Source organism: Haematobia irritans, chromosome 3, assembly GCF_050003625.1.
Source record: "Haematobia irritans isolate KBUSLIRL chromosome 3, ASM5000362v1, whole genome shotgun sequence".
In the NCBI taxonomy this organism is placed as follows: domain Eukaryota; kingdom Metazoa; phylum Arthropoda; class Insecta; order Diptera; family Muscidae; genus Haematobia; species Haematobia irritans.
Window position 1 is genome coordinate 185,777,782 of NC_134399.1, and position 13,389 is coordinate 185,791,170.

The window sequence follows — 13,389 nt, forward strand, 5'->3', positions numbered from 1 at the left end:
ATAGCCTAAGATTACGCCAAAAGTTGATCATATAATCAAACGAACTATGCATCAATTCAATCAAATATCATCTAAAGAAGTCAAATATTAAATTCAACTGGGAATATCTACCATAACGGTAACGAGGTAGAGCATTATAAGTCGGAGTGCCATTATACAAGAATGCCAAAAATCGCCGATTTCAAAGAAAACTAGGTTAGCGCGCCTTCAATTTTCACAAAAAATACCTTAAAAGGCCTCAGGAGCAGTGGATATGTGCTATATTTTCCTACGACTCAAAATTGGAAGCCACCGTGGTGCAATAGTTAGCATACACAAGGTCGTGGGTTCGATTCCTGCTTCGACCGAACACCAAAAAGTTTTTCAGCGGTGGATTATCCCACCTCAGTAATGCTGGTGATATTTCTGAGGGTCTCAAAACTTCTCTACAGTGGTTTCACTGCAATGTGGAACGCCGTTCGGACTCGGCTATAAAAAGGAGGTCCCTTGTCATTGAGCTTAACATGGAATCGGGCAGCACTCAGTGATAAGAGAGAAGTTCACCAATGTGGTATCACAATGGACTGAATAGTCTAAGTGAGCCTGATACATCGGGCTGCCACCTAACCTAACCTAACCTACGACTCAAAATTTAACTTGCATGGATCGGATGGTAGAAGTCCAAGAAATGCAAAAAGTTACGTCAATCATGGTGGGGCCAATATTATAGTATGGGGGTATTTTTCTGGACAAGTTATTGGCCCGATTTCTAGAGTCGAGGGTATTATTATGCTGTCGGAAGTCTACAAAAACATTTTGTCCCATGTGATATTACCGTAAGCATTCCGGGAAATGCCGTCCGCATGGATTATTCAGCGCGATCATGACCTCTAGTGCACGTGTAACGTGGTAAAACAATGGATTTCCGATGAAAAATTACGGGTGCTTGACTAGCTTGTAAAAGTCATAAAACAACATTTGGAAAGATGTAAACCGAACAAGTATATACGGCCGTAAGTTCGGCCAGGCCGAATCTTATGTACCCTCCACCATGGATTGCGTAGAAACTTCTACGAAAGACTATTATCCACAATCGAATTACTTGGGTTGTGGTACCTTAAAACATCGTTTTCTAAATTGTGAGTTATTCCATACGTGGTATATATTAGACAAAAAAGTTATGTATAGGTAAGTCTACAAATATTTACGAATCGACATGGACTTTTGCACAGTACGTAGAGAACCAGAATTGAAATATGTGAGTCGCTTATATCGGGGCTATATAGAATTATGAACTTGATATGGACCAATTTTTGTGTGATTGGGGATCGATTTATCTGAGGGCTATATATAACTATAGACCGATATGGACCTATTTAGGCATGGTTGTTAACGGCCATATACTAGCACAATGTACCAAATTTCAACTGACTCGGATGAAATTTTCTCCTCCAAGAGGCTCCAAAACCAAATCTCGGGATCGGTTTATATGGGGGCTATATATGTTTATGGACTGATATGGACCACTTTTGGCAGGGTTGTTAAATATCATATATAATACCAACCCGTACCATATTTCAACCAGATCGGATGAATTTTGCTTCTCCAAAAGGCACCAGAGGTCAAAACTGGGGATCGGTTTATGTGGGGGTTAAATATAATTATGGACTAATATGAACCAATTCCTGCATGATTGTTGGATACCATATACTAACATCACGTACCAAATTTCAACCGAATCGAATGAATTTTGCTCTTCCAAGGGGCTCCGGAGGTCAAATCTGGGGATCGGTTTATATGGGGCCTATATATAATTATTGACCGATTTCGACCAATTTTTGCATGGGTGTTTGAGGCCATATATTAACACCACGTACCAAATTTCAACTGAATCAGATGAATTTTGATCTTTCGAGAGGCTCCGGAGGTCAAATCTGGTGATCGGTTTATATGGGGGCTATATAACATATAATTATTGACCGATGTGGTCCAATTTTTGCATGGTCATTGGAGACCATATACTAACACCATGTACCAAATTTCATCCGGATCGGATGAAATTTGCTTCTCTTAGAGGCTCCGCAAGCCAAATCTGGGGATCGGTTTATATGGGGGCTATATATAATTATGGACCGATGTGAACCAATTTTTTCATGGTTGTTAGAGAACATATACTTATACCATGTACCAAATTTCAGCCAGATCGGATGAAATTTGCTTCTCTTAGAGCAATCGCAAGCCAAATTTGGCGTTTATATGGGGGCTATACGTAAAAGTGGACCGATATGGCCCATTTGCAATACCATCCGACCTACATCAATAACAACTACTTGTGCCAAGTTTCAAGTCGATAGCTTATTTCGTTCGGAAGTTAGCGTGATTTCAACAGACGGACATGCTCAGATCGACTCTGAATTTCACCACGACCCAGAATATATATACTTTATGGGGCCTTAGAGCAATATTTCGATGTGTTACAAACGGAATGACAAAGTTAATATACCCCCCATCCTATGGTGGAGGGTATAAAAATTGGTACGAAATTTTTGCAAGAGGCTTACGAAATCTTTTTGAACCTGAACCCTAGGTTATCATTGACCATTTAATCCTAACCAATGGCAAAAAGTTGCGCAAAAGTAATCGAAGGGCATGGCTTTAGTATCAGCTATTAACATTTATCGTTAAAAGTTACAAAAACATTATTTTTAAAAATATGTGACACTTAATATTAAAGGGTGATACGGTCAAAATTTGGTCAATATAAACTTGACGTATTTCTTTCAATTTTGCATTTAAAAAACCTGAACACCCCTCATTTTGAAGGTGTATGTGTAGAATGTTGCTCCTATTTTGATTTTGGAATTCACTCCTCAGTTGTCAAAATGCCGACCAAGCAAGAAGAGCAGCGTATCAAAATTTTGCTCGAGCATCGCGAAAATCCGAGCTACTCGCACGCAAAGCTGGCAAAATCGCTAAAAGTTGCCAAATCAACCGTTACAAATGTAATTAAAGTGTTTGGGGAACGTTTGTCGACAGCCAGGATGTCTGGATCGGGGGGAAATCGAAAACCGGAAGCCGCTGAGACGACAAAGAGAGTTGCCGGTAGTTTCAAGCGAAACCCTAACCTCTCTCTCCGAGATGCCGCAAAAAAGCTGGGTGTATCGTCTACAACCGTGCATCGAGCCAAAAAACGAGCCGGACTATCGACTTACAAGAAGGTAGTGACTCCAAATCGTGATGATAAACAAAATACGACGGCCAAAGCGCGATCCCGGAGGTTGTACACGACGTTGCTTACGAAGTTTGACTGCGTGGTAATGGACGACGAAACCTACGTCAAAGCCGACTACAAGCAGCTTCCGGGACAGGAGTTTTATACGGCAAAAGGAAGGGGAAAGGTAGCAGATATTTTCAAGCACATAAAACTGTCAAAGTTCGCAAAGAAATATCTGGTTTGGCAAGCCATCTGTACCTGTGGCTTGAAAAGCAGCATTTTCATAGCTTCCGGGACTGTCAACCAAGAAATTTACGTGAAAGAGTGTTTGAATAAACGTCTGCTGCCTTTCCTGAAGAAACACGGTTGTTCCGTACTGTTTTGACCGGATTTGGCATCTTGCCATTACGGTAAAAAGGCCATGGAGTGGTACGCCGCCAACAACGTGCAGGTGGTTCCCAAGGACAAGAACCCTCCCAACACGCCAGAGCTCCGCCCAATTGATAAATACTGGGCTATTGTCAAGCGGAACCTAAAGAAGACCAAAAAACTGCTAACGACGAGCAGCAGTTCAAGGCAAACTGGATTTCTGCGGCGAAGAAGGTGGACAAGGTGGCTGTACAAAATCTGATGGCAGGTGTCAAGCGTGAGGCCCGGCAATTCGGATTTGGAAAAGCGAAAGCCTAACTGAATATTTTTCCTGAATTTTATACTAATTGAACTTGAAAAAGAAATTTAATTTGATTTTTTAAATAAACGATTTCACCGATTTACACGCGTTTTCCCTTGACCAAATTTTGACCGTATCACCCTTTAGTTGCAAACGTTTTGAACAGGCGAAAACTCTAATTAAAAAGAATACATATAAATTATCAAAAAATCATATAAATTATCAAGAATCCGTTATTTCCTTGAATCTTTAAAATTGACATAGTAAGCAACAACATTGCATTACAATTTTGGTTTTAATATTTTGATTTTCATTATAATTACGGTTTATTTTTAACAGTGAATTTGGTTGCAAATGTTTTGAACAGCACTGTATAATTCATCGTCTGTGATATCACAATGGACTGAAAATCAATATGAGCCTCGAGAATTGAGAATTTGAGTGGTTCTTGATACCAAATATCTGGTTAAACCCCCTTCACTCTTATATAGAAATCTGTCATTGCCACATTAAACGCAGCATATATATTTTCGAGTGCATCTCAATTTCATTGGTTTTTATCTTTATCTTTCAGGTGGGTCCCCTCGCATCACTCTCGGGTGTTATAGCATCTTTAATGGTACTACTGATACTATCACATTGGCAACATTTACACAAGCCACATGTGGCTCTATTTAAGCTGATGATTATGGGTGCCATACTCCTCGCTATTGGAACGCTGCCGTGGCAACTGAATTTTGCCGGTATTTTTGCGGGTATATTCAGTGGTATATTTCTTACAATAGCTTTAGTACCATTCGTTAGTGTCACCAAATATCGGCGTAAATCAAAGGTAAGTAGTCATGTCATGTGAGCATTGCAAAATATCGATATATAATTTGTATATCCTCTCGTTCGGCATCTCTCCCTCTCTCTCTTTCTATTTTATGCTCTCTTACAGATAAATTTAATATGGTTTTGTATTATATTCCACATATTCGTTTATACCACAATGTTAATAATTTTCTATATGTTCCCCACTGAATTAACAAAGCTAAGTTTTGGAGAGGTGCTCACGAATAGTTTTAATACTGGTGTACCAGGGGGCAATGGCGGTGCTACAGGCAGTGGTGGCGGTAGTGTGGCCACCGGTTCGCCGGGCATAAGCACAACTGATATTATGCGCACAGGCATTTCAAACAGCAACAATAACAATAATAATAACAACAATAATAATTATAATCGTCAGTCATTCATGCATCAACAGCCGCAGTATCATTATCACCATCAGTCGGATGATATAATAATTAATAATGTTGCCGCTGTGGCGACGGCAACCCTGGCACCCTATATACAGTAACGAAACCCCTAATGGTGAATTTGACAAACAGACGCGCACTTTTTTTGTTTTTTGATTTATCCTATGTTACTACTTCTTACAAAGTAATAATTAAAAAAAAAAAAACAAAAACAAACAAAAAAAGAAAGAAAACAAATAAAATAAAATAATATTATAATAATAATTAATATTAATAATAATTATAAAATTAATGAACAAAAACAACAACAACAAAATACATCACACGTATAGGTAACGCGGGTGTGACAATTCACCATTTCTATCAAACAAGAACAACAACAAAACAAAAACCAAAACAACAGATTATTTGTCAAAAGTATTAAGAATAAATAAAATTATTATAAATAAATATATACTACTTGCATTAACTAGGCAAATGTATTGGGTAAGTAGTAAAAGTCAAGGCTATAATATTTACCGGGACCATGAATCAATTTGGGAGTACAAGAATTACTGCGAAATATCAACAAACAAATTATAGTTAAAACAGAAAAATCCACGCAGAGATCCCTAAACATGTTTTGCAAAATGCACAATGTTATTTTTGCAACATTTTTGTAGCAAAAAAATATTTTCACGGCAAACATATACATAGTTGCCGAAATCAGCTACATAATTTTCATGAAAATGCCATGGTCGCGACAAACATGTTCCATGCTCACCGTCCAAAATAACCATTTTGCTATTGTTTGGGTGTTTGGGGTGAGCATGTTCATTCTCTGGGTGTCTGTTCTGGCAAACGCATTGGCTAAACCTTTGCGAATAGGTTTTACAGGCCTGTTCTTGTTTTCACAAATTATCAAGTTATTGAAACGATTTGAAATTAAATGATTCGCGTTAAAATTTGGTATCCTAATATGAAATAAAATTTCGTTTTATTAAGGTCAATTTGGCTTTAATACCTCTGAAAAATCTTCAAAATTAATGAAATCGTCTTTAAATTTGTTAACAAAGCTTTAAAAGCGTTTTTACTTGAAATATATAAGATAGTGCATATGTTTGCAACACCCAGAAGGAGACGAGATGGACACATAATATCTTTGTTAATAATGCTCAGGGCCCCAGAGAGGATCTAGCCATGTCCTTCCGTCTGTCTGTGAACCAATTTTTGTGATCAAAGTCTTGGTCGCAGTTTTAATCCAATCGACTTCAAATTTAACACAAGTATGTGTTTTGTGTCATAATATAACCCTTTTGATTTTGGAAAGAAATCGGTTCAGATTTAGATATAGCTCCCATATACAGTGAGTCACAGTGAAAATGGCCCACCATAGTAAATGTAAATATTTTGAAATTTTATCTCATATTTGGCCAATCAGAGATCCAAATGTTAGTTTTCTCTTAGGTAAATCTAATTAATGACAATATTTGGTGAGTATAAAGTTCAGATTTCAGCTATAAATTATTGGAATCAGACTAAAATCAGATTAAAATTTTCTTACGAAAAATGGGACATCACACTTCGTTTGAGATGCGAAATTTAATAATAAATCATTTTAAAAACGGCGTAATTCAAAGGCGAATTGTAGAAATGGTTCAAGTCCCTCGTGGAACCATTAAAAATATAATTATAAAAATATAATTAAGCCGAGATCCAGTTCAAAAAAAACTGTTTTCTGACAGAGATGAACGATGGATAGTAAATAAATGTCGATCTAACCCCAAACTAAGTGCTCCAAATATTCGAGATTCGAATAGTACACCACAGATCAGGATTACATGGACGAATTGCAAGAAAGAAACCATTCGCAAGTGCTAAGAATAAGAGAGACCGATTACTATTTGCCCATGCGTATACAGCAAAGGAATTTTCGTTTTGGAAAGATGTTCTATTCGTATATGAGTCGAAATTCAACCTTTTTGGGTCAGATGGTAGAAGAAATGTGTGGAGAAAAGCAAACGAAGAACTGCACCCAAAGCATTTACGGCCAACTGTTAAACACGGCGGAGGGCATGTGATGGTTTTGGGTTCTTGCTCTGCTGCGGGTGTTGGAAATCTCATTTTTATTGAAGGCAACATGGACAAGATGCAATATCTGTCTATTTTGAAAGATAATTTGAAGCAAAGTGCGGAAAAGCTGGGCATTGGTAGCTGATTTCATTTTTACCAAGACAACGACCCAAAACATACAGCTCATGTTGTAAAAGAGTGGCTGCTTTATAATTGTCCGCGTGTCATAAAAACTCCAGACCAGTCTCCGGACTTAAATATAATAGAAAATTTGTGGTATAAACTTGAAGTGGAAATTTGAAAATATCATATATCCTGCAAGGAAGACTTGAAGAGAGCACTAGTGGAAGAATGGGAAAAATAAGCCCTTCTTACACAACAAAATTGGTAGAATCCATGCCATGGCGCTTAAAATCAGTCATTAAACAAAAAGGATTTTCCACTAAATATTAGATATAATTTATTGAATTAAAATATTTAGTTAAACATTTTGGGTCATTTCCACTGTGGCGTCAGTTTTTTTTTTTTGTTTTCCTTAAAAACATTTTTGTTTTATGAATTGATAGAACTTTAAGGTCTTTCTAATATAATATTTAGTTTGTATTTATCTATATTTTAAGAAAATAAAAGAAATTGAAATATATATTTGCAAGAAAATGAAGTTTTCATTCTAACAACTAAATTTGTGTGGGTGGGCCATTTTCACTGTGACTCACTGTATATCTATCGCCCGATTTGCACTCATATGACCACAGAGGCTCATAGTTTCACTCCGATTTACGTGCATTTTTGTACATGGAGTACAATTAACATTCGCACTATGCCTGCCCAATTTGGTTGAAATCGGTTCAGATTTAGATTCAGCTCACATATATATCTTGCGTCCAATATGCACCCTACGGGATATGGATTTTTGACCACCGTAGTTCAAAATTTCACTCCGATTTACACGAAATTTTGCACAGAGAGTACGATCAACATTTTAGCAATGTGTGCCAAATTTGGTCAAAATCGTCTCAGACTTAGTCAGAGCCCTCTTATATATGATTTTCCGATTTGGGTAAAAATGGCAAAAATACACAGAGTTTCCTTGAAAAATCGCCACTGTTAAGTCGAAAACTTATAAGAATAACTCTAACACATATTATCGACCGATAAACCAAACATTAATTTTGCGCCACTGGGCTCTGTCCAAATATGAGCCAACTTTGACCAAATTTGGCACAAATGTTGAAAAAAGTGAAAATGTTCTTTTTCGTTCCGGAAGGGATGCAAAATTGGCGCAGAAGCGATGAAGTTAACATCCCAGCAAAAAAGCGTCGATAAAAAAGTAGTGAAAATGTTCTTTTTGGATCCGGAAGTGGTGCAAAATTGGCGCTGAGGCAATGAATTTAACATGCGCTTGTCATACGAGGAATGTCCACCATTTCAATAGCCGTTGAACAGAATCTGCACCACTTCTTAAGGTATGATCCAAATTCAGTTTTTTGGATGAGAATTAAGAAATTTTGTGATATTTTGACAAATAAAAAATTTTTATTTTTTTTTTTATTATTTTTAATGCATTATAACGTGTGTCTTGAATGTTTAACATTAAATATTTGCACAAATTCTCAATTTTTTCTAGAAAGTATTTAGCATTTTTGTCGGAAAAATTCTAATAATTTGTAACATTTTATTAATTCTTAATCTTAATCCATTTGAAACAAAAAAATTTAAACTTCCTATTAAAAATATGAGAAAAGCGAGTTATAAAAAAATTGATTCAATTGAACTTCCCCTGCAGTTAAAATAAACAACATCTTTGGTAGAACATTTTTTGGAGTGCTTTTAAAGTTGTGCCTTCAGAAGAACTTTCAATTTTTTTTGCTGGGAAGGGCTTGTCATAGGACGGATGTCCACCATTTCAACAGCCGTTGCACTAAATTGGCATCACTTCCTAAGGTGTGGTCCGAATTTAATGTTTTGGATGTTAATTATACAATTGTGTAATATTTTGCCAAATAAATAATTTTTATAATTTTTTTATGATTTTTAAAGCATTCTAACGCTCGTCTAAAATGTATGAAATCAAATATTTTCAAATATTTGCAATTTTTCTAGAATGAATTTAGAATTTTTTTCGAAAAAATTTAAATAATTTGTACCAATTTCTTACTCTCTTTTTAACCTATTTGAAATAAAATAATTTAAAATTCCTTATTAAAGATATGCAAAAAGCGAGTTTTGCATGTTTTTTCAATGCCAACGTGTACACCCAGCGGTGCCAACATTGACTATTTTTCGACATTTTGACGATTTTTGATGGTAAACTTGACCTGTGACGACTTGACGACAATTTTAATCATCGTAGTTATGAGTTGACGATTTTTAAAAATGTTCAACTCAAGTTATTTTTTATGACAATTTGACGATTTTTCAAAGTAACTATAAAAAAGCATTTTTTAATCTCAATACTATGGCAATTTGTATCTAGCTTGCTGTCAGTCACATTCGCCTCCAATGTAAAAATAATGTTCAAAGCAATCAATATAAATAAAACTAAAATTCGGAATTCCTTTGAAACTTCAAATTAACTTTATTCATAACCGATAAGCCAAGTTATGCTAAATAAATTTTAATAATAATAGAAGTTATACATGAGCAACTAAAAATGATTTAAATTCGTTTGAAGAATATGAACATGACTGAATTAGATATTTAAACTGTATACTTCATGTAAGAAAAAAGAATTAAAATGGCTTTTGTGATGTTTTTATTTTGAACGTTTATATTCCTCCGAAATCTTTGTTTTCGACTATTTCATGGGTGACGATTTTTCGACGAATTTTATGTGGAGACTTGACCATTTTAACGAAAAATATTTTAAAGATTTACGATCTTAAGCCCAAAACAGTTGGCACCACTGTGTACACCTCTAGTATGAGTCTCTAGCGGAAATTTCGGTAGGAATAAGACATAACGGTTGGCTGATAAATCCCCGGTCTAACAAAGAAAAACACATTTTTTTGTCAAAATTCGTTTTTATTATTCAACATAGTTCCCTTCAATAGCGATACAACGATTTTAAGGACCTTCCAATTTTTTGATACCATTTTGGTAGTACTCCTTCGGTTTTGCCTCAAAATAGGCCTCAGTTTCGGCGATCGCCTCTTCATTGCAGCCAAATTTTTTCCCAGCGGGCATCCTTTTGAGGTCTGAGAACAAGAAAAAGTCTGGAGAACACGGTAGGTGGGAAAGCAATTCGAAGCCCAATTCATGAATTTTTGCCATCGTTCTCTATGACTTGTGGCACGGTGCGTTGTCTTGGTGGAACAACACTTTTTTTCTTCTTCATATGGGGCCGTTTTGCCGCGATTTCGACCTTCAAACGCTCCAATAACGCCATCTCAAGATAATCGATAAAAATTATTCCATGCGCATCCCAAAAAACAGAGGCCATTACTTTGCCAACGGACTTTTGAGTCTTTCCACGCTTCGGAGACGGTTCACCGGCCGCTGTCCACTCAGCCGACTGTCGATTGGACTCAGGAGTGTAGTGATAGAGCCATGCTTCATCCATTGTCACATATCGATGGAAAAACTCGGGTGTATTACGAGTTAACAGCTGCAAACACCGCTCAGAATCATCAACACGTTGTTGTTTTTGGTCAAATGTGAGCTCGCGCGGCACCCATTATGCACAGAGCTGCCGCATATCCTAATATTGATGACGTTCCTTTGATATCTTTAAGGCCTCTGCTATCTCGATCAACTTCATTTTACGGTCATTCAAAATCATTTTGTGGATTTTTTTGATGTTTTCGTTGGTAACCACCTCTTTCGGGCGTCCACTGCGTTCACCGTCCTCCGTGATCATTTCACCCCGCATGAATTTTGCATACCAATCAATTATTGTTGATTTCCCTGGGGCAGAGTCCGGAAACTCATTACCAAGCCAAGTTTTTGCTTCCATCGTATTTTTTCCCTTCAGAAAACAGTATTTTATCAAAACACGAAATTACTTTTTTTTTCAATTTTTTTCACAATAACAAAAGTTGCTTGACAAAAGACGCTCTATCTCACAAACTAATTGACTTACAGACGTCAAATTTTGACACGAATCATTTGAAGGTTGGTACTATATAAAAATAATATGCATTTAATACTAGCGACGCCATCTATGTGTAAGACTGGGGACTTATCAGCTAGTTACATGGCTATTTATGCTAGCGAAAATTTAAACATTTTTAATTAAAAAATTAATTTATACAATTAACATTTTAATCAATCCCGGAAGTCAATTAAAAAAGTGATTGAACATTTTGTAATTTTTAACTAAACATTTATTTCAAACAATCAATTTTTAATCAAACTAAAAACACTAAAACAGTTAAGAAAGTAATTGAAAATACATACACAGAAAAAAGTTCCACTAAAATTTTTGCAGTTAAATCTTAATTTAGTTTTAAACAAGTACACACGGCCGCAAGTTCGGCCAGGCCGAATCTTATGTACCCACCACCATGGATTGCGTAGAAACTTCTACGAAAGACTGTGATTTAGTCCATACATGGTATATATTAGACAAAAAAGTTATGTATAGTTAAGTCTACAAATAATTACGAATCGATATGAACTTTTTGTACGTAGAGAGCCAGAATTGAAATATGGGGGTCGCTTATATGGGGGCTATATACAATTATGAACTTGATATGGACCAATTTGTGTGTGATTGGGGATCGATTTATCTGAGGGCCATATATAACTATAGACCGATATGGACCTAGTTAGGCATGGTTGTTAACGACCATATACTAGCACAATGTACCGAATTTCAACTCACTCGGATGAAATTTGCTCCTCCAAGAGGATCCAAAACCAAATCTCGGGATCGGTTTATATGGGGCTATGTACAATTATGGACTGATATGGACCACTTTTGGCATGGTTGTTAAATATCATATACTACCACCACGTACCAAATTTAAAGCAGATCGGATGAATTTTGCTTCTCCAAAAGGCACCGGAGGTCAAATCTGGGGATCGGTTTATATGGGAGCTATATATAATTATGGACTGATAGGAACCAATTCCTGCATGGTTGTTGGATACCATATACTAACATCACGTACCATATTTCAACCGAATGGCAAGAATTTTGCTCTTCCAAGGGGCTCTGGAGGTCAAATCTGGGGATCGGTTTATATGGGGCCTATATATAATTATGGACCGATATCGACCAATTTTTGCATAGGGGTTTGAGGCCATATATTAACACCACATACCAAATTTCAACTGAATCAGATGAATTTTGGTCTTCCAAGAGGTTCCGGAGATCAAATCTGGTGATTGGTTTATATGGGGGCTATATATAATTATGAACCGATGTGGACCAATTTTTGCATGGTTGTTATAGACCATATACTAACATCACGTACAAAATTTCAACCGGATCGGATGAAATTTGCTTCTCTTAGCGGCCTCGCAAGCCAAATCGGGGGATCGGTTTATATGGGGGCTATATATAATTATGGACCGATGTCGACCAATTTTTGCATGGTTGTTAGAGACCATATACTGACACCATGTACCGAATTTCAGCCGGATCGGATGAAATTTGCTTCTCTTAGAGGCCTCGCAAGCCAAATCGGGGGATCGGTTTATATGGGGGCTATATATAATTATGGACCGATGTGGACCAATTTTTGCATGGTTGTTAGAGACCATATACTGACACCATGTACCGAATTTCAGCCGGATCGGATGAAATTTGCTCCTCTTAGGGGCCTCGCAAGCCAAATCGGGGGATCGGTTTATATGGGGGCTATATATAATTATGGACCGATGTGGACCAATTTTTGCATGGTTGTTAGAGACCATATACTAACATCATGTACCAAATTTCAGCCGGATCGGATGAAATTTGCTTCTCTTAGAGGCCTCGCAAGCCAAATTTTGGGGTCCGTTTATATGGGGGCTATACGTAAAAGTGGACCGATATGGCCCATTTGCAATACCATCCGACCTACATCAATAACAACTACTTGTGCCAAGTTTCAAGTCGATAGCTTGTTTCGTTCGGAAGTTAGCGTGATTTCAACAGACGGACCGACGGACATGCTCAGATCGACTCAGAATTTCACCACGACCCAGAATATATATACTTTATGGGGTCTTAGAGCAATATTTCGATGTGTTACAAACGGAATGACAAAGTTAATATACCCCCCATCCTATGGTGGTGGGTATAAAAA

General features: G+C 36.8%; 1 protein-coding gene across 1 annotated transcript in view; it reads left to right on the forward strand.

Moving 5' to 3' along the window:
* Window positions 1-5,551, forward strand: part of rho-5 (rhomboid-5) — a 44,047-nt gene extending 38,496 nt beyond the window's left edge. Inside the window, exons 5-6 of the mRNA XM_075300424.1 lie at window positions 4,438-4,695; window positions 4,804-5,551. Coding sequence (XP_075156539.1) covers window positions 4,438-4,695; window positions 4,804-5,202 — 657 coding nt within the window. The 3' untranslated portion in view covers window positions 5,203-5,551. The remainder of the gene's footprint in view (window positions 1-4,437; window positions 4,696-4,803) is intronic.
* Window positions 5,552-13,389: the final 7,838 nt, after the last annotated feature.